Genomic DNA, 27665 nt, shown 5'->3' with positions numbered 1-27665 from the left:
CAGAAAGTATATCTCCTAAATGATATCCCTCCCCTATGTTCTCTTCTATCAATAAAAATGCTAATTGGCAAAATTATGTTCTAAAACTTTGGAACCACAGTCAATTGAAAATTACAATAGCTGGATATGTTGTTGAATATGTTCATGAACGTGTTAGTCGTACACACAAAAAAAATGTAGTGAGAGACACTGACTAATGTTTTCCATTCATATTAACTGTCAAATATACCATATGCCCACATTTACTGGAAAAATGGTAACTGTTGTACACATGCATTGTGTTTCTTTTTGAATCACTATATTACAAGTACATGTACAACAATAAGATATGGTCTCACCACAACTAATCTTACTCATATTTGCTACTCTCTTTCTCCCTTATTCTCTTTCAATCTCTTCACAGCCTACAGTGTGTGAGCGGGAGCTGTGTGTGTTTGCCTTCCAGACGCTGGGAGTGATGAATGAAGCAGCTGACGAGATCGCCACAGGAGCTCAGGTACAACACGCAACACTCATCGAACAACACATTCCCCTGATGCAATAGGGTTGGGTTTGGGCTAAGTTCCAACTGGTCATGGAATTTCTGAAATATCATGGAATTTTGGCCAGTGTATTCCAGACATGGAAAGTCAGGGAATTTGCTAAAGTTTCTGGGCAAGTCTGGGAATATAAAGGAATGAATAACTTTTTTTTTTTTAGCTTATTTTATTTAGTATCAGAATAATACAGTGATCACATACAATCACATACAATCTTGAAGGTTCCTTGACAACCAAGCTCATCCAACATTTTCAGTTACCAATCAGTTTTTAAGAGGGAAAATACATTATTTCAAGAGAATATCGCAAGCAAAAAATACAAAAAATAATAAAATAATTTAAAAAATAATAAAATAAAAATAAATAAATAAAAAAGAGAAATAGGTATATATATATATGTATATATATATATATATATATATATATATATTTTTTTTTTTTTTTTTTTTTTTTTTTTTTATTTATTTATATTTTTTTTTAAGTATTCTTCTATTCAGCCATATAGAGAATTACAGGTGTCCATCTCCGCACAAAGATATCCTTTTTCATTTGCAATTGTGCAGTCATTTCTTCCATTATGTACACCTGTCTCAGTCTCTTAGTCCATTGTTCCACTGTAGGGGGTTGATTTTGCAACCAGGAAATAGTTATCATTTTCCTTGCAATTAACAATAATACCCTTAAAATATACAAATTATCCCCATAGAGTATACTTCTCGGTATACATCCCAGAGTATAACACAGTAGATTCAAAGGTAAGGAATGAATATCTGATGGGTCACTGTACAGGACTATAACAGAATGTATTTTCCAGCATCCCACATTGATTTGCATTAGATGATGGTTTTCAGCCCAACTGTAGCAGCACAGACATGCCATCCCTCTATAAATAAATAAATTAAAAAAAATACCAAACCAGGAATGAAGAAACTTTTGAGGTAAATGAAACACTCCAACTCATTCATGGAAAGTTATGGAAAAGTCATGGAATTTTACATCAGGGTCAGAACTGAGAAATTGGCATCAGCTTCCTGTTCACATTTGTTAGCAATGCTATAGTGCAAGTCAAAGCGGAATCGAAACACCTCTCTTAAATCGCATCACATCTTTTCAACAGATCTGTTACTCAGTAGTACAATACCTAAAGGAGTAAATGGACTGGCTTGCATGCAGTCTGGAGAGAAATAAGTTCAATGTATGAAAATGGCCTCTAAAAACCTGAGCCTTCCCTTTTAAAAGGATCGATGTGTAATATTTCTGTTTTCCTGAAGCACAATATGACTAGTAAATATCAGCAGGGCTTGCTGAATGGTACTGAGTAAAACAAAGTGAACACGGCACACGTGCTGTGGTGATTTCTGCATTCAAGGCTGTGTTTTTGTTGATGGAAAGCCCTCCTACCACTGAAGTGTTGTACCCTCCCACACATGTGACGCCTGCCCCCCAAAGACTCTTGACTAGTTAGCCTTTGAGTTGCTTCTCTGCATTAAAGTGCTATACAAATAAAGTTCAGGACAGGAATTATACCACGGCCAAACGGCCAGTGCCGTGGATGCCCCGGAGTGTGGCCGTAATGCCCCTTCTAACATGAACTATCCACACGGCCAGTTTGGCATGCCCTGTTTTGAACTGGCGGTTGTGCCTTAAAAGGAAGTTGCAGATTTCCTCAATTAAAACTACATGCAACGCAGCAAATAAACAAACTCATGTTTCCCAGTGTCTCCGTCATCACGCTGGACATCAACAGTAGCGCCAGATTTCTCCCTCTCCCGCAAATATATGTGTAACGTTAACGTAAACATTAACAGCTAATTATTAATTAAACTGAGAGGGAGAGAGAGAAGCCATCGCTAACTGCTAAGCTAGCGCTAACTACTAAGCTAAGTAACTAGCAGATCTGAAAAGCGTGTAAACAACTGTGGGATTAGCGAGAAAGTTGCTAAAAGAAGGAGAGAGCTATGAGTGCTTGAGCAGAACTAGTGTAAGTTTAAATGTACAGCGGGTACAGCTAAATGAACCGGGTTGAGAGCAGCAAAAACGCTATCAGTAGCAGTAGCCTGCATATGAGGCGTTTAGGGAACATCGGTAAATTGTAGCATCTACCGATACTCTGCATGAGGCGTTTAGGGGACATCTGTAATTTATAGCTACAGAAAATAACCTGGGTTACACTTACGTTATCGTGTGTTACTGGACATGTAACTAACTTTGCAGTCTGAGCCATCTTACATATCTGCTGTATCACACTGCAGCACTTAATTTTTCTAATAGGATATTGTTGCTAGTAACAATAAATGGATTGTAAATAACAGTTATGCCATTACTGAATATGCTAGCTAACCTCGCTAGAATGGTTCGGGGGAGAAACACTGTATGCAGCAGTTACTATAGGAAATGACTGAATGATTATAGAAACACTATAGGCGGCAGGTACTATAGAAATGACTGAATGATTATAGAAACACTATAGGCAGCAGTTACTATAGAAATGACTGAATGATTATAGAAACACTATAGGCGGCAGTTACTATAGAATTGACTGAATGATTACAGAAACACTCTGGCCCTCATTTATCAATCTAACATAGAAACCAGCGCAGATCCGAGCGCAGAAATCATCTTACGACAGGGTTCACGTGTGATTCATGAAACGTTCGTATCTCACCAATTACAGCGTAAGAATGATCGGGCGTTGATAAATGTGGAGGCTGAAAACAATCGTCATTTAAATATCACGTCCCTAAATGTTCTCGGTTTAGAGGCCTCGCCCCCAGAGTTTACAACATGGAGATGCGTAATACGTCCAAGAAGAGAAACTTCTCCGACCTCGAAATAGAAACTCTAACGTCTAAAGTCCAATTGAACCAATTAGTTCTATTTGGCAGCCTGAAAAGTGGCATCAAAGGAAGTCGGAAAAATGCAGTATAGAAAGAAATCACTGCTGCGGTCAACAGCGTTGCTGTCGACAGTCGAACTCCAGCTGAGGTTTGAATATTTAATTTATACATCCGTGATATGTATAGCCTATATATATAATAGTAGCCTAATATAATAGCTTGTATCGCAATTCTTTACATTTAGGTGAAGAAAAATGGTCAGACCTCAAACAAGTAGGCTATCTCAAAATGAAAGAGAAATTAATTTTACACCAGAAAACTGTTAACCCCGTTAATTGCAAACAATTTGAAAATACCTATTTATGTTAGGGATAGGCTATATAACACATAGTCGATGTAGGCCTTTACAAAATAGAATATTTTGCCATAGGCTACATATTTTTGAGTGATGAATATGTGGCTGCATATGCTTAGATGCCAGTCAGAATATATGGTCTAATAACAATTCTCCGACTCAGCCAGATTTACTCTGCTGCACCGCAAGTCCATGCTTACTCGAAAACTTGCGTACACGAGTTGAGACTTGACGTGAAAGCTCCGCGCTCCTCTCAAAAAATAACATTCTGCGGAACACCGCGGCCAGTTCTGAGGCTATGATTGGTTAATGGTTGCTATGTTAGTTGGTTACTAGGGAAGTAGTGTATTTGAGCAATCTGACAGCTGACAACCGGCAAAAATGGACAACCGGAGGAGGATTCTGCGCTCTCCGTGAACGCCACGCTGCTACCGCTTTTTTTTTTTTATGAAATGCTGTGCCTCTGTGGAGAGAACGGTCTTGCCGCGAACACCACAAACGCCGGGCACACTGCATAAACCATAAATTTGCCTTAAGGCTCCGTAGTCCCGATTATGTCCATTAGAGTCCATTAGATATACCTCTAAATCCACAGCACTTTGTACTGGGATTAGACTCAAATTATGAACGCAGGTACAGGTATATTCTTAGATTTGCTTTATATACTGCACGCCTCATAATATTACAAAAATGGCTGGATGAAGATCCCCCTGGTATTTTAGCGTGGTATGAAAAACTTGTCCATTTTGCCATTTGAGAGACTATCGCATGTGTTAAGAGGTAGTCTTGAGGAGTTTGTAAGGGACTGGTCCCCAATAGCAATATACCTGAAAGAAGAATGGTCAAGAGTGATAAATATGGGGGCGCCCTGGTGGCTCACGGAGTAGGGCACGTACCATAAGGCTCAGTCCTTCCCGCAGCGACCTGGGTTCGAATCCAACCCGTGGTCCTCCCCTCGCTTTCTCTCCCATACCTTCCTGTCTCTCTCTCACTATATCTCTCAAATAAAGCATAAAATATGCCAAAAATAAATCTTTAAAAAAAAAGAAAGAGTACATGCAAACCACTTTTAGTAAACTCACCGGGTTGTGACTACTGCTTTTTTTTTTTTTTTAGTTGTTTATGTGGTTGTGTTTGCTCTTGTGTTGTGGTTTTCAGTATGTTTTGTCTTAATTGTAGGTCTTTGTATTGTATCATTTTGTATTGTATCATTTTGTTACTGTTGAAAATAAAAAATATTGAGCACAGAAAGTCCATTCAGAGTAAACTAAACAAAGTCCACTTACAGCCACCTCCAAAACTTTTGCCCTGCACTGTTGAGCCTAACCTTTGTTATTTTTCACAGCCCATTTCCCCATTTTATAATATAGGGCTAAGGGTACATCATTATCAACATATCTGACAATTCCTTCAAATTCCTTCTGTGTTTAGGTGGTAGATTTGTTAGTGTCCATGTGTCGGTCTGCACTGGAGTCACCCAGGAAAGTCATCATTTTTGAGCCATATCCCTCTGTGGTGGACCCTAATGATCCCCAGACCCTGGCCTTCAACCCAAGGGTATGTACTGCATATCTGACTTGATTAAACCAAGATTACCATAATTGTGTCTCGGGAAGGGATAGTTTAGGTTTTTAAAAAGCTTACCTGGTTTACCATCAACCGGGAGTCATTTCAGTCCATCTACAAAGCAATTGCCTCAGTGTAATGGTATTGGCAGTTATTGGGGACAGAGGTTGTTAGCAAAAACCTTTCCTATCTCTTTAAGCCAACATAGTGAATCATAGTTAGATAAGGGTGTTTCTCGTGCTTATTTTATGTGGAAATATCACAAATTTGAGTGGATGTGCATGTTTTAAAACTGAAATGTCACTCACATGAATTGTGTAATGGTGGGTTGGAGATGGGTATTTTTAAGAAAATAAACGCTTAAGCATTTGTTATATACAGCATTATCAGGCTATCTTTATAAGAATTACAACCATCATCAGGCTGGAGGCGTTCACTTTTTGCTCTCTGTCTGCACTTTCCCATTCTTTTCCCTTTCTTCCTTTCTTCCCCTTCTCACTTTGCCTCTTCACACTCCATTATTTTTAGAGTACTCCTATTATTAATTTTGTAGTGACTATTGTAACTACTCAGATATAATTATCTGATTGAAATTGTGGGGGGGGGGGATGATGTGCCAGAAATGTTTGTATTCTACAAGGACGTTTTCAGGCAATACATCAGTGTTCTTGTCATTTATAAAGCCCACAATAGTTTCCTTGAGCGGTGGTAAAACAACACACACTGAGGACAAAACAAGGAAACACCGTCAGGGAAACACATTTTATTAAGGGATACAAATTTACACCTGGCCAGCTGTAAGATGTGGGTGTAGGGCTGGGTGATATGGTTGAAATCAATATCATGATAATCATAAGGATTTTTCTCGATATCAATATATATCACGATATGGTTCATGTATGCAAAATCACGTTAAATAATCAAATTCATGTTCATCTCATTGAACCGAATGGTGATGTTAGGTGGGGTGTCAAACAAAACTGAAATTTTCAAATAATATTCCTACCATACCTCATTTTATCAGAGTTTTTAAGTAAAATTTGCTTGTCATCATCAATTTAGACAGCAGAAATGTGTGTCACGATATTAAAATATCTTCATATCATCACGATATGATTCCACTGAAAGACGATAAACAATAGAATTTAATTATCGCCCAGCCCTATATGGGTGTACCAATTCAAACATACTGGACCAGGTAAAAGCAGGGGAGACGTTTACAAAGTGTCGTCTTATGACTCAGAAAACCCAATTTGTCCCTCCATCTCCCTCCATATCACACTCTACTACAACTACCCTCCCTTTATGAATGTGGCTGTAGATTGTGTATTGTTTTTCATTGAGCTCAACAAAGGCTTTCAATTGGTCTCAACCATGTATCTGAGGGAAGGAGTCACCCATATTCCTAAATTTTTAAAGCCTTTATGAGACCATTTCAATTAGTGAATAAGGCAGATGGAGAACAAGAAGACAATGGGACTTATCCACCTTACCCAATTAATTCTGTAGCCAGATTTCTTTGACTGTATCAAGTACATTTGGCATTGATGTCTCTGAGTCTGAGATGAAAAGAGTCATATCATCTGCAAATAATATGACTTTGTGTTCCTTACATCAGGCATAACATGACTTTATGTTCCTTACATTCCCACATCACGCCCATATGATGTGGGAATATTAATGACTATGATATGATATATGACTTTTTTATCTTTTTTTTTAATCATTCATCCTTTGAACCAAAGTTGCCCATAAAATGATTTTATAGTGATATTAACATGACCTAAAGAGAATGTTTGATAGTACAAGTACAAGAAATAGGCTTTTAAACACTATTTCTTGAAAAAAATTCTCACTGGGGAAACATGCCCCCAGGCTCCCCTAGCTAGAATGTGTCACCTTTTTGACCCCTGATGTGTTTACATCCTGAATATGGGAAAAACTGATTTAAAATATTGCCCTTATTCACTCTGTATGCTTTAAGTATGTTGTGGTGCCTTCATTAATTAAAGATGCTATGTATTGGGGCATCCGCTCAGTTGGTTACAGTGCATGCCATGTAACCGCAACGTTCAAATCTGGCCTAGGACCTTTGTTGCATGTCACGCCCTTCTCTTTTTTCTAAACTTTCCTGTTTCTCTACTGTCATCCATCAAAATAAAGGTAAAAAAAGCCCCCTCAAAATTTCACCCCGTCCTTTCTGACAAGAACATTCAGGCTCAAGGTAGATGAGGAAAATTGCTCTGTTTGCACTGCATAAGTCATTTTTTCTGATTAATTTTAGAAAAAGGACTACGACCGAGTGATGAGAGCCCTCGACAGCCTTACATCCATCCGAGAGATGACCCAGGTATTCCAAAATGCTATTTTGCTATACCTTGCCTAATGGTGCATTTTCACAGGGGTGTCATTGGGAACAAGGGAACATGCTGCTCCACAATATTGGCCACTTCATGGGTATGCCACTGAAATAAAGTAGGGTATGTCCCAATAGATGATTGATAAGTGTTTTCCTTCCCTGAAACATAAACACAAATTTGTTCAAATTTGTCAAGCAACTCTCTTTTTTCCATAATTAGTTTTAATTACGTGCTAATAAACATTTTGAAAGAGTAGGTGTCACTTTTTTCAAATAGTGGACATAATTTGTTTAGGAAACCTCAGTAAATGAGTATGTATGCTGCAATATATGCAAATATCTTTTAATTAAATGCAAATTTCTTTTAATTAAACCAATAAAGTGCTCAGGTACACATGTGAATTAAAAAGCAGCGAACATTTCAGTCCTCACTTCCTTTTGATTCCTATTTTCAAATGAATCCATTGGTCCTGTATGGCTTCTACACTCATCTTTTCATTTTACAGGCGCCTTACTTGGAGATAAAGAAGCAGATGGACAGGCATGATCCATTAGCTCATCCGTTACTGCAATGGTAAGAAGCTTCAGGTCAAGTTTCACTGAGATTGCTTTGTGAGTGCAATCTGCGTCTTTTTTGCTTGAGCTAAGGATGCAGAGTTTTGGTTTTATTTACTAAAAAAATATGCAAATCAAGTTGTGGCATACACTAGAGTTGTCACGGTGGTGCCATTTTTACACCGGTGTTGCTTCCCTCCTCAACATCGGTCATACCGCTTATACCGCCTTTCGCCAGTAGAGGGTAGTCTAAGCGCTATGAAAGCAATAGTGAAAATTCTTAAAACTTAAAATTCTACAATTTGCTCCAAACTCGCATGTGTTAGTAACAGTATTTGTAAACAGTAAAACTTTTTAATCAGAGATTTATAACACTGCTCAATACTCAGAGAGTTAATGTGAGTGCAGTTAACGGGAGTCTAGACTGGAATATTGCCCTTGTTTACCACTGGATTCTACTGGATATACTACTGTTACTGTAGGTAAGGACAATTAATTAATCCTATTCGTCCTAATCCGTCATATTAGTGATCACATATTAGTGATCAGTATGTTGTCAGCATGTCCATTTATCATTTAGTAGCCTAACTTGAACATGGAAGCTCTGAATATGTGCTTTTATTTTTTGGATTACAAAATAACGGTATTCTCGGTGTGGGGCTAATAACACCGGTGTCGACTCCAAGACCATATGCCACCGGGAACACCGCCCACCGCGACAATCCTAGCACACACTAGTCCTCGAAACAAGCACTTCACAGGCAAATTGCCCACCAAGTGCAAATTGCCAACTTCAGCTGTAAGAGTAATGCCAAGGCTGGCACCCTTGTGCTCCAAAGCACCCTTTATAATATGATGTCTGACCTGATCTAATTTTTGGATGGAAAACCTTATAAATAAATAGCAAAATAATGTGATTTATGTATAATTTACATATGCATGACCATAACAGGTACAAAGAGGCTTTATGTTTTTGACCAACACTAATAGGCAGCTTTCCAATCATTGTGCACAGTTTGTAAATAGCATGGCATTCTGATTTGGCCATTTTGGTGATATAGTGTGTTCTTCCCTGTGCAAACCTTTAGTGAGTCTGGGCCTCAGTCTTATTGGTAAGATATTAGAAAACAGGTTTTATTCAAAGCAGTCACACATGACTCACAATTTCAGTTTGCAGAACACATGTGGTCAGTTGTATGGAACGTACTAATTAAATAATGAGTTCACTTTCTCGCAGTGGTATTGCAGTAGGATTGAAATTTTGGTTATCATGACAGTGCTAAGGTATTTACATTTACAAAGTCCTGAAAATAAATAGTTATAACAGCAATATGTCTATGGGATTCCTGTGGGAATCCCACGGTAATCCCGATTTGATGCAAGGCTCACTGCACTCGTGACAGGGCTACTGCTGCCATGTATTTAAAACCGCCTGCTTCTGGTCAAACGCCATGCAGTATGGCATCTAAGAAAAAAACACGGAGGGTGACTCTGTAGCAAACACTTCGCTTTCCTTGCAGAGTTGCCACACATCGGCGAGCCCAAGATAACGTTACCCTGTCAGTGGTTACTGTTAGCTTGGTAAACAGAGCTACCTAGCGATTTTTTAGGCTAATGTTACATAGCGCCAGACTTCTAGTGAACAGGGAATCAGTTGGCTTAATCTTAATTATCTACTAGGCTAAATACATCTCTCCAAAATAGTTATACAACAGTTACTTTTTTATGCCCATATTATTATTTTGGTCTTTTTTAGTGAGTATAATAGTTCTAACCATCATTGAACACATATACACAGTGATAAGAACCCTTACATAAGGAGAAAATAAATTTCATGTTAAAATAATGCCGAAACAACAAAATATTTCAGGCACAGTGGCTTTAATGGCAGGGCCAGTGAATTTGGAAAGTTACTGGCCCTGAGAGCCACTGAAAATGTTTGCTCATTGTCAACCCCTGGAGTGGCTCCAACAGATTCCAGGAACAACATCCAAGATCTCCATACAAAAGAGTGCAGTACTAGTACTAGTATAGTAACAACTAAGATGTTCAGAAAACCACACCTGTAGCACATATGGCTTATTTTTAATGTGTACTTTTTTTTAAGTTTTAAACTTTGGACAGGTGCTTTAGCCCCACCAGCAGGAAGATTGGCCACATATTACAACATGTATTGTGTTGGACTGGACTACTGTGCACATGTTTGTGCATTTTTGTTCATCGGAAGGCAGTTTTAGTCAGAAAGAAAGAAAGAAAGAAAGAAACAAAGATAAAGAGACAGAAAGTAAAAGACATGATAGAGGTAACGCACACTAAAAATTGTTGAGAGGTGCTGATGACTGAAAGAAAACACAAAAAAATGTATTGCAGACTCTAGCTCCACAGAAAATAGTTTTTTATTAGCGTTAACGTTTTGGCCTTTTAACCTTTAGGGGAACTTCACATAAACTACCAAGCATTAGTGTCAAATTATGGTTGCACCACCCAGGACCCAGGATCTCACAGCTCACCATAGGAAGGTAACAAATCTATTGAGCCAGCTAGGAAGTGCTTCCACATGTTTTTTCACAGTATGACTATATGGGCTGGGTTTAAAACACTGGTTTATTTTGAGTGTCCCTGGTTTTGATGTCCAAGAAAATCTTTTGCCACCATGGAATTGGCTTGAACAAAGGGGGCAGTGAAAAAAACATTACATGGATTGTGGTTTCTGCAAAGTTAGGTGGAAATTGGACCAATATGGTGAAGGAGGAGATGTCAAAATTGTACAAAATCCAATATGGCATGCACGGGTGGTCCTATTAACAGGTTGTACAAGTTGTAGCCAGTGTCTGGCTGTACATGTGAACTACGTTTGGTGTAAATTGTACATGTGGCCAGTGTCTGGCTGCACATGTGAACTACGTTTGGTGTAAATTGTACTTGTGGGCATTACGGCTTATGTTCAATATGTGTATTTATTTGATTATAGTGACATACACATCTCTATCACGTACCATTTCATGGGAAATTGCAAAAAACGTTGAGGAGTTCAAGTATCTCGGGGTCTTATTCACGAGTAAGGGTAAGAGGGATGGTGAGACTGACTGGTGGATGGGTGCAGCGGCTGCAGTAATGCAGGCACTGTATTGCACCATAGTGGTGAAGACGGAGCTGAGTTATAAAGCGAAGCTCTCTATTTACCAGTCAGTCTTTGTCCCAACCCCCATCTATGGTCAGGAGCTTTGGGTAGTGACCGAAAGAATGAGGTTGCGGAGGCCTCACCCTTCATGATAGGCTGAGACGTTCAGCAATCTGGGAGGATCTAAAATGTGTACATTATGATCCTCAAAGCTGTGTTGTCCTTTAGGTGAGTTTAAACTGCTGGATGAACCAAGCGCTGGCTCAACCAGGTTTGAAAAACACCCAAGATATTGTGTTTGGTAAAAATCCTCTGGAACTTCTCAGAAACTCCAGCTGCATACGGGATGACAACACGGTCCAGTCTCACATTGTGATCTGTTTTCCTTGTAGGTCTGGTGTTCTTTTTGGATCTTGTTGCTGTTTTGATGAAAGCCCACTCGGGTAACCACAGGCTTTCAAAGCCTGTTTGATGTGATTTTGTTCCCTGTCCTTGGGCTCCGTGCTTGTAGACGCAGTCTCCACCTGGTGGTGTAAGGTCTTGATTACTCCCAGCTTGTGTTCCAGTGGATGGTGTGAATCAAAAAGGAGGTACTGGTCAGTGTGAGTGGGTTTTCTCTACACCTCGTAGGGGTGGGCAATATGACATCGTATGCGATGATAGCGATGTTAACGTGCCCGCGAAACACCATCTAGCATTATCGAGTACACCTTTGCGCATGAGCCTTTCACACAATGGCTACGTACACACTGCCAGAATTCGGTAGTGACAACCAAATTTATGAATGAGAGAGAATGCGCATATGTCTGGTACACACTGGGCAGACCGAAGTAAGACGGCTAGACTGTGTATGTACAGGTAACAGCAGTCAATCCACTCCAATCTCGCGATGCCTGTAAATAATGTCTGTAACCATAGTAACGTTTACTTCAGACCAATATGGCGGCTACAATCGCCTGTGTTTTCAGTTTACTTGACACCAGTAACACCAGTTACCTGAATCGCCAATTTATCCATAACGTCTGAAACCAGCAATAACAGCACTGTTGTTTTCTCTTTTTCCACCGCATGAACTTCATACTTTTAAGCGACCGCAACATTTGGGCACAAGACCGCAGAACAGGTAGGAGTAACTGCAGTGTTGAAGACACGGGCTGGATTGAAAATTTGAGACTGTCTCACAACTCTTAAGCTCTGTGTCTTTCAAAGTTGTCCGGTTAGGGTTAGACAAACAAAGAAAATGGGTGACAAGCCAGATTATGGTGATGACACAGAAATTCTCTTGACTGTTGGGGAGAGGAGAAGCTCTGAATCCACAACAGAATATTTAATTCCCAGATGTGGTTCAACATTGTTTGTCTTTTTATGAAAGCTTAAGAATATTGTCAAATATCAACATCATCAAAATGACAGAAAATATCCATCCATCCATCCACCGAGGTCGGGTCGCGGAGGTAGCAGTTCCAGCAGGGGCCCCAAACTTCCCTTTCCCTGGCCACATTAACCAGCTCTGACTGGGGGATCCCAAGGCGTTCCCAGGCCAGTGTGGAGATGTAATCCCTCCACCTGGTCCTCGGTCTGCCCCGTGGCCTCCTCCCAGCTCGACGTGCCTGGAAAACCTCCCTAGGGAAGCGACCAGGAGGCATCCTTACTAGATGCCCGAACCACCTCAACTGGCTCCTTTCTATGCAAAGGAGCAGTGGCTCTACCCCGGTCACCCGTGAGTCCCTCACGGGTGACCGAGCTTCTCACCCTATCCCTAAGGGAGATGCGAGCCACCCTCCTGAGGAAACCCATTTCGGCCGCTTGTATCCTCGATCTTGTCCTTTCGGTCATGACCCATAGTTCATGACCATAGGTGAGGATTGGGATGAAGATCAGCTCTCTTTTCGTCACAACGGTGCGGTAAAGCGAACGCAGTCCCGCTCCCGCTACTCCGTTTCTCCGACCCATCTCCCGCTCCATGGTCCCCTCACTTGAGAACATGACCCAGAGATACTTGAACTCCCTCACTTGGGGTAAGGACTCATTCCCAACTCGAAGTGGGCAATAATATCCTGATATTTGCCTCAATGTCAATTTCACTCCCTTTTGTTAAGGAGACTGACCAGAAAGGACAGTTTATTGTTCCGTATCTCCTCCCTTGTGAAACTGATGTTACTGTCCACTGAGTTAATATGTTCCGTGAAAGCTCTAACCACCCGGGTTCTGATCTTCCTGTCCACTTACTCCATGTACAAATTGGCTACAATGGGGGACACCGGTGAGCCCATGGTGCAGCCATGTTTCTGTCTGTAGAAAATATCTTCGTATTTATATACGCTGTCTGGATTGAGTTCTGTTCTATTGCTCAGGGTATGGTTCTGCATTAGTAGCTCCATGGCGTTCTCAACTGCTAGCACTGTCAACACACATGTGAATGTGTGCCGGACATTGTATGATACCATCATCTCATCTGCTTCCAGTTTGAGCCATTGAACCTTATTGACAAAGTCCCCATAGTTCTGTATGTGGTGCACGGTGTTTCCAACTAGAGGCTCTAGGATGGTGGCCAAATGTTTGCCAATGTTGTATGTCACTGAATTAATACTGCTGACAATAGGTCTGAGTGGACTCCATTTTTGTGTTTTTTGGGTAGCCCATATAAACATGGAGTAGCTTCCCTAGGTAAAGGCGATGGTATTACTTGCAATCTATTGCCTTCTGCCTTTCCAGTCATTGTAGGCATTCTATCACCGTCTTCTGGTCTCTCTTCAGTGTTTCATGTGTTTGTGTCACTAAGCAGTGCACATAACTTAGAGTGATAGTCCTCCGTATTCAACACCACTGTGCACCTCCCCTTGTCTGCCTGCAGGATGGTGATGTTTGGGTCCTTACTGAGTGACGTCAGGGCTTTCTTTCTCCTGAGTGTTGAGGTGGGGAGTGGCTTGGAGTTTGTTAAAGGAATAAGTTTGTTAGTCCATACAACAGTCCCGGAAATCCCCGGAGGAAGTACATTGCAGCGTTCTCCAAAACAACTGAAGTTGCTAGAGACCTGTCTTCAGAGTTAAAAAAATACTGGAAAATAACCATAAAACGGCTCTATGCAGCTCTCACAGCATAATCCAAGTCTCTTGAAGCCAAAAGATCCCAGAGTGACTTGAAAAGGCAGACATTTACACCATTATTTAGCTGAAATCAGCACTTTAGCTACAGTGGTGTTGAATACGGACTCAATGTTTATACGGGCTACCCAACATACACAAAGACAGAGCCCCACTCCACTTATTGTCAGCAAAAGCAATAAGGCAGTGAAATCGCTTTTTTATTTATTGCACTTAAATGAGTAAAATTATTGAAACTAAGATATGTGTTCCTACCATGAATGTACTGTCATTATTTTTCATCCCAAACTTAAGTTCATTAGATATTTTGTTAATAGTTTTTTTTTTTAATTTGAATTCCCATTAAGTCAGTTATTATAATAACTGAGGCTTTGGGCCATCCTAATCTTTTCCTTTATATAACTTGAGTGATAAACACAATAAAATACAAGGATTCATTACCTTCAGATGACATCCCTAGAGGAAAAATTCTAATCAGAGGAGCCTAATAAAACTAATAAACTAATCATCAACTAATGTTGGGTGTATTTGAAATGGTTCGCAAATGAGTGAGCTACTGAAATGTTGACTCTGTGTGAGTACAGTTTGAAAAATATCACAGTGGATTCTGTTTTTGGTGTTATTGCTATGCATAGCCCAGCGTCAAGGCCAGTATATGTTTTGACTTTCACTGTTGTAAAAATGTGATCACTGGCACAAAACTGCCACAACAAACCACGTGGAATATGACTGCACCTTTCATAATACAGGTTGAAAGTAACCACTTTTTCTTGTCTTCCTAGGGTGATATCCAGTAACAGGTCACACATTGTCAAACTCCCAGTCACGAGAGTAAGTGGTATTCTTTACAAGTTACAATAAGAAATACGATCAGATCAGATAGATTCAATGACTTGAAACTGATCCAACCGCATTGCTTTCCCTAGCTGTATTTGGTGGTTTTCTGAACAGTTTTGCATATATGGCAAAACAGTAGCATAATTAAGGCATATGTTTTCTAAGAAGTATGTGCATTTGTGCACACTATAATACTTTGTAAATCAGTTTTCACAACTGAGGTGGGTGGAGATAAGTGGAATTGCTGCTAAATGCTGCAGCTCCCTATATGCCCATTATGAATGGCTTAATTCATCTCCTCTAGGGTTATATGTTTTTTTCTCTTATGGTATTTTACCTTGCTTCATCCTTGGAGGATGTCCTTAAATATGCCTGTCTTGTCATACAGAAGTCAGACTTTTGTATTCTCTCCTAATCCTTGGCCAATCTCAGAACCCATCGTCTATCGGTCTGACTAGACCGATTAGACTCTGGGGGCGACGGCCAATATTTCGGGGTTTCCGGTGTAGCCAGCAGACATCCGGGCCAAGACTTCCTCTTCCACGCGCCGGTCATTGTTTACAGTCCGATTAGCAACTTGAGACGCGAGAGTCGATCGTTTCTCCACACAATACACAAACATCGATACTTTTTGTAGGTGTTTTAGGTCCAGGCAACATTTCGGCTAATCTCTATAAACAGATATCTGCATATGAGACGTCGTCTCTCAACTCCAACTCCATTCTCGCGTCTCAAGTTGCTAATCGGACTGTAAAGAATGACTGGCGCACAGAAGAGGAAGTCTTGGCCCGGATGTCCGCTGGCTCCACTGGAAACCCCGAAATATTGGCCGTCGCCTCCAGAGTCTAATCGTCGTCAGACCGATAGACAATGGGTTCCGAGATTGATCCTTGGCTAAATCAAAGCTTTCTGAATTCAAATTGCTCTCTCAGTGGTTAGGGAGAGAGGAGAGTGAGTACAATGAAATGAAATAAAATCAGCTCCCTGTCATCTTTCCCGGATTAACAGCAACTGAAGTTCATGCACACACCACACCAATTCCTCCTGCTTAGCAGTCCGCCTGCCAAAGAGTCCAACTTCCGCGCTGCCAAAAACCTCTTTGGGAGCACCTTTGCTTTCCAGTAAGTTCCTCCTTAAGCCAGATACCAGGCATTTGCTTCTTGTGAAAGTGAACATGTTGAACGTTTGAAGATTTCAGAGTCGTTATTGTTGAATTTTTGTGAATCTTGTATCTTAAGAGAATTTTATAGAGGTATACTCAGGGAAGTGACACTATACCAAAATTAAGGGGAAATTCACTCAAATATCTGTGAAAATGAGGTTGTTGTAAGCATCTGCATTGCAGCAGCTATGTGCAAGCAGGGCTGCTAAATAAGAAAACATTCCATCTCATCGAGGAGTTACCTTGCCTGAGTTTTGACAACACACCTTTAACCGTGGGTCCACACTGCCAGCAACTTGGTTGATGTGTTGCTGTCTTCGGACCGATTGTGGGCGGTGCAAGAGGCTCCAATGCATCTATGTAGTTGCAGCTTTGGTATTGTCTCTCATAATGTCATATCCATTTGATGATTTTTGTTTGTTTTTTAGAATTTATTTGGGTGTATTTTTACCTTTATTCGACATTTGACAATAGAGACAAACAGGAAAGACTGGGAGAGAGAGGGGAACGACACATGGCATCTCCCTCTTTCTCCCAGAGTCTTCCCTGTCCCTCTTTACTTTAAACTATCTAACATGAGCAAAAATGACCAAAAAATAAAAAAGTTTAAATATAGCTAGCTAGCAAGTGCTAATTAGGTAGCACTGATTGAAAGTCAACAGAAAATACTTCATAAAATGACTTGAGAGCTTACCACTGACCCCAACGATGGATGCAACTGGTCTCCAAACATTGTTTTTGAGACATTCATTGCTGCAGTCTTTGAAATTAAAGTTGTAGAGAACTGGGAAGCTCTGAATGGCTGGAATCAACTTATGACACTAAGTAATCAATTCCTATGTCTCCTTGCAGGATGCTACAGGTTATGTTGATCGCATTGTGAACCCACATTAAGTCGATCTTTGAGGCAACTTTGTTTATAAGTGTGAATTTGTGGAAAAATGTTGATTAACAGTAATTAAGTATGAGTATATCTCCTCAGTGGTTCCCACATAGAGAACTGGCACTCCATTTTGAGGAATGGACTGGTTGTGGCCTCCAACACAAGACTTCAGGTAATAACCTATCTAAATGTCTCCACACCAATGATATGGCATAACTGATGTTACTAAATCAGACCAAAATCATTTTAACCCTTTCATACATGAATTATTAAATCACGAAGTAATATTTTTTTTTAATGTTTGTTTTTACTTTTAAACAAGTGAAAACTTTTTTTTCAATATATATTTTTTTTTGAAGGAGTTAGGTATCTGTCCACTGCAGTGGACACCATGCATCAACGGTATAAAAAGTGATTCAATGGAACTCAATATAGGTCCGAAAAACATATGTTTTTAAAACATTTACTAAGAGAAAATGGTATGAATACACATAAGAACATTTTTTTAAAAACATATGTTTTTTCGGACCTATATTGAGTCCCATTGAATCACTTTTTATACTGTTGATGCATGGTGTCCACTGCAGTGGACAGATACGTCCACTGGAGTGGACAGATGTATTTTCAGTCACAGAAAAAAATGTACAAGAAAAATATTATTAAAATCTGGATAAAAGTATTTCTAACATCTTATTTAGTTGAAAAATATTTTTTTTTACCTGTCTGGTTTTCTTAGAATAAAAGGATTTAACAGATATTCCTGAGCTACTTGGTGCATCCAAGGAGGTTCTATATGGTGCATCTCCTCCCCCCTCCGCCATTTTGAATTTATGATGCAACATCTCAAAATGACAAAGAGAGCCAAAGATAATAATCAAATGGAATTGTAGACAACGCTTTGGGGGTCCGCCACCTGGTGGTTGGGACATGGTACTACAACTTCAATGGTTCAAAATGGCTACCAAATATCTGTCCACTGTAGTGGACACCATGCATATTAATGATCATTTATAGATCATTGACGTTCAAAAAGTGTGCTGTATGAGTATAGTTGATGTTCTAGGTATTACAATTACATCTAGGAATTAAATTCATGAAAGATTAATAGTTCTGTTTCCTTTTGAAAGAACAAATCACATGACTCTTTCCTTTTCTACAATTATGTCTGTTAGGCATCCATTGGACACTTGATGACAGGTGTGGATAAGTGTGAAAATATTGTATCAGTGGCCTATGAGAACATCAGAACAATGGCGTTAATGAAGCTTTTTCAGCTTCTCCAGCCTTACTATAATTTCTTGCAAATACCTATAGTTCATTGCTAACATGTTCAGAAGGTACAAAACGTTTTACTGGCTTAGCGTCTTGTAAAAGGCCTACGCTTTTGAATGTGCGTAGCTGCTGAAAACCACATGATTATGCATTTTGTTCCCCCAGAGCACAAATAGGCCAGTTAGGCACCAGTTGGGCATCTTTTGAAGTGCTTAAGTAGCTGTAAAAAGCATGTAATAAATGTATTTTAGTTGAAAAATGTCTTGGTTTGACCTTGATTTCACTTCTCACACCTTATTTACTTTATACTGCTACAATCCCCGTAAACAAAACAGAATGGTGCAGCTGTCGTCGTGTATGCTAAGAAGTTCTCTCTGATCAGCAACATCACATCTTCGGAAAACTTGTGTGCTAAAGACATTTTGGAGTATTTAGCTAAACCAGTTATTAAATTTAAAGCATTTTGGCATATGGGAAGGCCTTCACCTAAAACAACTGCATTACTTCAGTTACTCCAGATTACATTATTTGCAATTTTGAATTGCTCATTTTGAGTAGTATTTGTATCAACACATTTTTTATTTTTGCGTTAAATGTTGGTTTAATTCAGTTGAGGCCACATATTTTATTAGTGACACAGGCAGATGAACCTGCTACAGCTCTCCCATACTACATGAGATGGCTGAATATAGATGAACAAATTTGTTGACCAACCAGTATTAAAAATGGTTGGACTGGATATTTCTGAATCAGTATTTTTCCAGCATTGATTTCAGTCCAGCTTTATCGGTCCAACCAGTAAATGCAGTATAGCACCTGGTGAAACACTGTCACCCCACAACCGGCTTGGTTTACATCGTAATTTATTTGGTTAAAGACATCTTTCCACTGTGATATTTATTGTCTCAGCTTTTGATACAAGGACTGACAGTATGTAACAGCTAACTATGAGTAGTATGTATTCTGAGGCTGTAAAAGGTTGGTAATTTTTGCAAAAGTACAACAAACCTGTATTTTGAGTTCCAAAAAGCTTATTCTCCATCTACACATCAAACTCATCAGCAATTAAGTGTATATTCTCCAAATTTAGTTTATCAAATAAAATCGGGATTTCATCTGTAATTCTCTGTCTTAAAATCTGCAACAAAGTTTGTAGTTTCAGATTAATTAGTTATGTTTTGCTTTCTGTTGTAAAGCTCCATGGTGCCATCTATGGGAATGGGATCTATCTCAGCCCAATGTCTAGCATATCCTTTGGCTACTCAGGTAAATACTGCCACAGCACAAGATTTAACATACAACCAAGGCACCAAATATATTACACAGTACTTGTGTAGGTGACTGAATTGATTGCTGACATTATCAATTGCATAACAAACTCCTTCAATACATTTATTGATTTTGTAAGACGTAAGTAAGACGGTGCAATAAGATAAGATAAGATATCACTTTATTAATCCCATTGGGGAAATTTGGGATATATATATATGGATCAACCATTTGTTTTTATCAACATTGATTTATTTATTTATTTTTTTGCTGAACAGGGATGAACAAAAAGCAACAGAAAGTGACTTCAAAGGATGAAACGGCAGCAAGCAGCAAGACAAATGTACATTTACAGGTGACCAGTATAAGACTTCAAATGGGGAAAGCCTGGAACATTGCTGCTTTACTAAGGAGCAAAACGAAAAAAAAAAGAATGAATGAGATTCTCATGTTTTGTATGTTTTCTCTTTACAGTCACAAAAGAAAGGCCAACATCCTCAGTTCTTGCAAAGTCGGAATCTGAAGTGCATAGCCTTATGCGAAGGTAAGAGATGCTCGACATCCACACCACATCAACACGCCAGCTATCAGGCTCAGGATCAGCCTAAAGAGAAGGCCGACCATCCTTCAACTGGAGCAGTGCCCTTGAGCCAGACACTGAGGTCCAGATTCACTAAGACTGCATTACAAGGGCCATTTGTGCATTTTTTTGTACCTTAGTTGCTTGAGATAAGAGTGCAGTTTTTGTCTTATTCACTAAGACATTTGTGCTAAGAATTCACTAAGAATTCTTAGTTGTGGCGCCAACAAGGGGCACAGCACAAGCATAGAGCCCCTTCATCACCAATTGTAAACGTAAATCGCATGTGTCAGCTGTAAGACTAATCCACTAGGGTTGTCGCGGTGGGCGGTGTTCCCGGTAGCATACGGTCTTGGAGTCGACACCGGTGTTATTAGCCCCACCGTTATTTTGTAATCCAAAAAATAAAAGCACAAATTCAGAGCTTCCAGTTTTTAGTTAGATTACTAAATGATAAATGGATATACTAACAACATACTGATTGCTAATATCTGATCACTAATATGACAGATTAGGACGAATAGGATTAATTGATTGTCCTTACCTACAGTGGCAGTAGTGTTTCCAGTAGAATCCAATGGTAAACAAGGGCAATATTCCAGTCTCTGCACTCACGTTAACTCTCTAAGTGTTGAACAGTGTTATAAATCTCTGATTACAGTGTTACTGTTTACAAATACCGTTACTAACACATGCGAGTTAGGAGCAAATGATAGAATTTTAAGTTTCACTTTTGTTTTCGTGACTGACTTTGATATTGTTTGACCGCCCTCTAGTGGCGAAAGGTGGTATGACTGGTACGAGCGGCGTTGAGGAGGGAAGCAACACCAGTGTAAAAATGGCACCACCGTGACAACTCTTTATAACAGCCCCTTTATAATTGGAGTGTACTCTGAACTGATCTGATTGTAGGATGGAAAACCCTTTCCCTTACTTGCCTGACCTGCTGGCGACGATGCCTGCATCTTGCAGCAATGACAGCAACCATTCTGAATGGACAAACTATTTGCACAAAGTCTTTACATTACCTTTCAAAAGATCGTATAAGCACTACAATACTTTGGTGAGAGAGTTGATCTTAGTGAATTTAGCTTGATTTAGACCTCGCCTACAAATAATTATGTGGGAAATAATAATGGGATTTACATATAGTTTACATGCGCATGACCATGATAGGCACAAACAGGCTTTATCTTCTGATCAGCGCTACCATGCACACGTTCCACTCATTGCGTACGATTAGTGAATAGCATGCCATTATGATTTAGTCAATGGCATGCTTTTCCCTGCACAAACATTAAGTGAATCTGGGCCTAAGAACCTGTAGCTGACCCTGACCTTTGACCTCCCTGTGGAGGGGGGCAAGAGAAAAGACTATACAGTGAGCATTAGAGGAGCACAGTGTTATTAGTAGTAGTAGTAGTAGCAGTAGTAGCAGTAGCAGTAGTAGCAGTAGCAGTAGTAGAAGTATTAAACACTTAAAAGGCACACCAACGCCACATATTTGCTTCACAGTAATTATTTTATTATAAGAGGGAAGTGGCACAACTAATTTGGCCAAGGATGGACAAGTTTATGATCGGGCTGCCACCCACGCTATATTAGATTAAACTAAAAACAGTTTCTGGAGAAACTGTGAGCTTGCTGCAAGCAGCTGGAAGAATACAAGTTAGACAGGTCAGTCAGTTAGACAAGTCTGTCAGTTAGACTGGTCTCATATTTAGACAGGTCTGTTAAGTAAATGAGATAGACAGCTGGTTTGACAGACAGGTCAGTGAGTTAGACAGGTCAGTTAGACAGGTTTGATAGTTAGACAGGTCAGTTAGACAGGTCAGTGAGTTAGACAGGTCAGTCAGACAGGTCTGTTAAACTGGTGGTTAGTTAGGCCAGTTAGACAGGTCTGTTAGTTAGACAGGTCAGTTAGACAGGTCTGTTAGTTAGACAGGTCAGTCAGACAGGTCTGTTAGACAGATGATTAGTTAGAAAGATCAGTTAGACAGGCTAGTGTGTTAGACAGGTCTGGTGGTTACACAGGTGGTTAGTTAGAAAATTGATGAGTTTTCCATTCTCTTCCAGTGATCACTTCCCCTGACCTGCACAAACATGGAGATATCTGGGTTGTTCCCAACACAGACCATGTCTGCACAAGGTTTTTCTTTGTGTAAGTAGATTATGTACCATCATTTTGATTATGTAATAATGTGGCACGTCTCCTCTGAATGACTATTCAAATATCTATAATATCATTTATCTATTTCATTTATTTCTCAATTCTACAAATATGAGATTTTAAGTAGCCTATACGACTAATGCATGGAGAGAGATTGGACTCAATACTATTGACAAATGTGTGTATAATGATCCATAAGTAAGAGACACATCACAAATGTGTTTTACTGTCCACAAACAAATATCTCTCAACTTGTGTCTTGTAAATGTCATTTAAATGAGTGTGCAATGATTTGTACAAATGGATACATATTTGTGAGTACATGTTATCTTTTTTGCACAAATATCTCATACTTTGCGGCACGCTATGAACGAGTCAGGGTTGGTTTGGAATTGGTCGCCGGTGATTTGTGTTCAGTAGGCCAACACTGAGCTGTCAGCATCGCGTCTACAAAGACAAAAGTATTAAAAGATGAGGCTTGGATGTTGTTGCCTTGGCTATATGAGCACAATGTAAGTAGACTACAGCCTATTTCCATGGGGTATTTTTCCTCCTCTAGAGCGGGAGAGCTGCTGGACTGTGCGCAGAAATAGGCTTCTGGTCTGAACCAGTGGTTCTCAATGTGGAGTCCGAGGACCACCAGGGGTCATTGGGAGCGTTCCAGGGGGTCCCCAGCAAATTGATGAATTGTTAAACTTCACCATTATTTCATTTACAAGAAGTTAACACAGTTAGAGAATGTAGAAGAATGACTGTTTTGATCATATTTTCTCTGTTATCTCTCTACCTACAATACAGATAGTCATGGGATCCTGGACAAAATCATATCTAGCAATAAAAATATTCTCAGATTTGGGTCTGAGAGACAAAAATCTCATCAAATCGGGGTCTGTGGCTCTAATATGGATTAAATTAGGGGTCCTTGATATGAAAAGGTTGAGAATCACTGGTCTGAACAGTCCAGCTGCGGCTCGTGCGAGAAAATGAGCTACGTGGACGTTCTGCGTTCTGTTTTGCCTCGTCCCCAGAAAGACAGCACCACTACCACTACAGAAGAGGAAGACTGCCATCTACTGGTAGCTGGCTTGCTGACACTGGGCGCATGGAGGAAGTAGCCACATTTGTGTGTGGCTCAGTGGCTATTTGTGGGTAGATTGTGCAGGAAAAGTGAAAATCCAGAAAAGAGGAAAGTCTCAAACTTACGTCACTGAATGTATGCGCGTCACTTGATCCAAGCCAATTTTACGTTTGAGAATGCTTATTGCAAAAAATACATATGGAAATTGGAAACATATATATGTGTCCAAAAGGGAAAACATGTACTCACAAATATAATTGTACAAATCATTGCACACTCATTTAAATGACAATTTACAAGACACAAGTTGAGAGATATTTGTTTGTGGATAGTAAAACACATTTGTGATGTTTCTCTTATTTATGGATCATTTGTCAATAGTACTGAGTCCAATCTCTCTCCATACTAAAGCACTATAACCAATCTCTCTCCATACTAAAGCACTATAACATATTGTCTTGCAGGGTTAGGCTGTGTGCACAACTTTTGATTAACTTTTCATTAATGCACTCGTGTATAGGCAGTGGTGGAAGAAGTACTGAGATCTTTTACTTAAGTAAAAGTAGCAATACAACAATGTAAAGATACTCCATTACAAGTAAAAGTCCTGCATTCAAAATCTTACTTAAGTAAAAGTACATAAGTATTGGCAGCAAAATGTACTTAGAGTATCAAAGTAAACGTACTCATTATGCAAACTGTCCCCATATAGAGAGTTATATTTTTCATAAATTATTGGAATATTAATACTGATTTATTGACATACATGTACATGTAAGCAGCACTTTTAAGTTATCAATGTTAAGTTAATCTTAACAATTTAGCTATACTTTTGGGTAGTCTAATCTATAACAATGCTATTTTATAGTTATTTTATAAAGATGATCAAATGTTTTAAATATAAAATATTGATCTGAAAAGTAACTAGTAACTATAGCTGTGAAATAAATGTAATGGAGTAAACAGTACAATATTTCCCTATAAAATGTAGTGGAGTATAAGTACAAAGTAGCATAAAATGGAAATACTCAAGTAAAGTACAAGTACCTCAAAATTATACTTAAGTACAGTACTTGAGTAAATGTACTTAGTTACTTTCCACCACTGTGTATAGGACATAACATGTTCATGTAAACCTTCTTTATATGCCTTCTCAAGTAATGTATAACAGTACCAGTGTGAGTGTCAGACCTGAATTTTTATTTTTTTTGCTTTTCCATGATTAGCTACGAAGACGGGCAGGTGGGAGATACAAGCATCAATACGCAAGACCACGGCATCCATCGGGAAATCCTGCGAGTCATCGGCAACCAGACAGCCACAGGATGAGCAGATGGCCACACAATACCGCTGCCTCCTCCGCCTCACCATCAACCTCCATAGGAAGCCGGATTCACGAGCCGAGGTGTGCTCCAACCGACGGGGAATAAAAAGTTTCAGTAAAGGGTCAAAATCTTCAAAGAATAGCTATGATGATGTTTAAATACCTTGCTTGGAACCAGATCTGGAAATAAAATAGGGAACTCTGTAGAAAGAAAACATTTTTCTAGGTTTATATGTAAAATGAAAAATACTTGTTTTTCTGAAGATAACGACATGCCTCAGTGTAACTGCTGGCCGACTTTACTTTTTTAGAGAACATTTAAAACGGTAGAACTCTGGTGAATATTTTGAGACTTTTGCTGGTAGTAAGAGGCCTTTTCAGGAAATATAAGATGTTTGCATTTCGAAAAGGTACCACTTGATCTTGTTTACTAAGAGTTGTACCTTTTTAAAGTACAATGTACTTTCTGTATAATGGAAGTGTTGATATGCACTTTATTTTTTGAATGTAATATAATATATTTGTTCTAACTGGTCATAATCTGAAAAAAAAAGAAGCTTTTTCCACTCTGATAAAAAAAAAAAAAAAACAATTTTATGTATTTTCAACAGTAGAAAATAATATTGAGGGACACAGAAATACAGTATGAGTGGGACTGGAATTTTGATTTAAGTAAGTACCCAGTTAGATATCAGTAACCTGACATCTAACTGACATATATCAAGCAAAATAGAAAAGATAATCAGTACATTTTACATGGTGTAAGTCATATTGTGAAATATATGGCAGATTCGCAATGGGAGGCATCTACATCTGGATCTGGATTTAAGATTCCTTCTCAAAAGTGGTTACTACAGTCTGCCAGGTCAGCATACCAACAGGCTGTGTTGAAATAAAGATCTACAGTCAATAAAAAGGCAGTGTAGTGTGCAGCCTTACATTTCAGATTGAACTTTGTACTTTGAATATTGGGTGGCTGTAAGGTTTGCTCTCTTGTTAACAAAATGAGCTTTTTGAAATGGGTCTTTTGATTCTGGGTATGGTTTTTCTATATTAATTGGTGTTTGCTGCTTGTTGTTTATATCTTGCTGCGCTTTTAAGACCAGTCAGAAAAGTGAGTATGCCCCTTGTACTCATTGTATTATATATATTTCTGGGGAAATACTGTTATCACACTCCAGTATTTGGCCATTTGAGTAAAATTCCCATTACCCAAAAAGCAAAAAAGTTGCCATCTTCAGTACAAAATCATATTCATGGAGCTCTGTAATATACTGTATTCAGTAATGGTAAAAGAGGTGATGCGTGTACATCTTAAGTGACCAAATGACACATTTTCCCACAATATAATGTAGTTATAGATACACCAAACCATGCACTTCAAACTAGGGCTGAACGATTTTGAAAAAATATCTAATTGCGATTATTTTGACTGATATTGCAATTGCGATATGATTTGCGATGTTAGAGGGAATGATCATTTTTACATCATTATTCTCATTTTCATTGAAAAACGTATTAAAATGATTATGGTGTGATTTTTGCGGGGATCTGTACCAAACAAAGATGTTTTCTTAAGTCTGTAGAATATGATGTGTAGGCCAGGACATCTCTGCAGCACGACAATATTTAATTAAAAATGGTATTTTGACACATTTCACCTTTAACAAATAATGCGCCTCCTGCGATTTGAAAATTGCAGTAGGCCATATTGCGATTTCGATAAAATTTCGATTCATTGTTCGGCCCTACCTCAAACTAGTTTCATCACCAATTTATCGCTAGAGATGAGTCTCCATTTCCAACATTTATTAATTATGACTTTTATTAGTCTTTCACTTATTTTCCCCCTCCAGTTCACATTACATCAGTGGCAATGTCACTAAACTAAAATATCACATCCCTGTAAGACAAAGTTACCAGACTGTAAAATGTATAATCCTTTTAAAACATTTCAAAAGATTTAGTAGGTTCTTTATTCACTCATAACATTTACAGTTGCACAGTATGTGTTTTATAAATCATGGTTTTAAAACACAAGCAACACTACTATATACATGTATATAGGTTAAAGCCACATTCTTAAGTAACTTTCCGACTATGTTTGAGGATCCACAGCATCCTTTGTTCTAACTCGTAGGTAAAGTTTTAATATGATCAACTTTTGATATGATCATTTTGCACCTAAAGCTGTTTGCAGACTGTGCTGTGTAATTGGAGAGAATTAAAATTCAGATGTATCAGTCTGTCAGTCCTGTACGACTTGAAGCCGTTCCACTGTCACATTGTGCGAGGCTGTGTCCTGTCTGCCGAGCTCCGACATCAAACAGAAGCGACCCGGGGAATTTAAAAGGGAGTGTATTTATGTTCCCAGGGTCCTATGTTCCCAGGGTCCTATGTTAGCAGGGTCCTATGTTCCCCAGTTCAATATTCTGTTAACACACATTAACCCTCCTATTGTGTTCGGGTCAAATTTGACCAGTTTCAAGTTAAAATATTTCATAAATATTATCCAGTTTTTTTTTATTGGAACAAGGCTTCAAAACAGATATATAAACACAACAAAACCAATGGTTATCATTTTATTTGATTTTGAAGGTCTCTAAAAAAAATTGTTACATCTGTGGTGTTCCGGGTCAAATCTGACCCGGCAG

At 39.0% G+C, this 27665-nt stretch overlaps 1 protein-coding gene across 5 annotated transcripts in view; it reads left to right on the top strand.

Annotated features, from left to right (window-relative positions):
* Window positions 1–27659, top strand: part of parp8 (poly (ADP-ribose) polymerase family, member 8) — an 85507-nt gene extending 57848 nt beyond the window's left edge. For 2 of the 5 annotated variants that reach the window (XM_071537465.1, XM_071537463.1), the window contains 12 exons: window positions 404–496; window positions 5163–5288; window positions 7582–7647; window positions 8163–8230; window positions 15219–15267; window positions 16282–16394; window positions 17418–17490; window positions 19787–19856; window positions 20138–20214; window positions 20334–20403; window positions 22516–22600; window positions 24914–27659. In XM_071537465.1, coding sequence (XP_071393566.1) covers window positions 404–496; window positions 5163–5288; window positions 7582–7647; window positions 8163–8230; window positions 15219–15267; window positions 16282–16394; window positions 17418–17490; window positions 19787–19856; window positions 20138–20214; window positions 20334–20403; window positions 22516–22600; window positions 24914–25016 — 993 coding nt within the window. In that variant the 3' untranslated portion in view covers window positions 25017–27659. Of the gene's footprint in view, window positions 1–403; window positions 497–5162; window positions 5289–7581; window positions 7648–8162; window positions 8231–15218; window positions 15268–16281; window positions 16395–17417; window positions 17491–18490; window positions 18794–19786; window positions 19857–20137; window positions 20215–20333; window positions 20404–22515; window positions 22601–24913 lie in introns of those variants that run through there. The other 3 variants (XM_071537464.1, XM_071537466.1, XM_071537467.1) reach the window with 3 other exon arrangements.
* Window positions 27660–27665: the final 6 nt, after the last annotated feature.

This window comes from Centroberyx affinis, unplaced genomic scaffold, assembly GCF_046629955.1.
Source record: "Centroberyx affinis isolate AG114_WGS23_722 - 3 ecotype Tasmania unplaced genomic scaffold, CSIRO-AGI_Caff_v1 ptg003054l_1, whole genome shotgun sequence".
Lineage (NCBI taxonomy): Eukaryota > Metazoa > Chordata > Actinopteri > Beryciformes > Berycidae > Centroberyx > Centroberyx affinis.
Note: the sequence above shows the minus strand (reverse complement) of the source record. Positions and strands in the feature narration are given on the sequence as shown.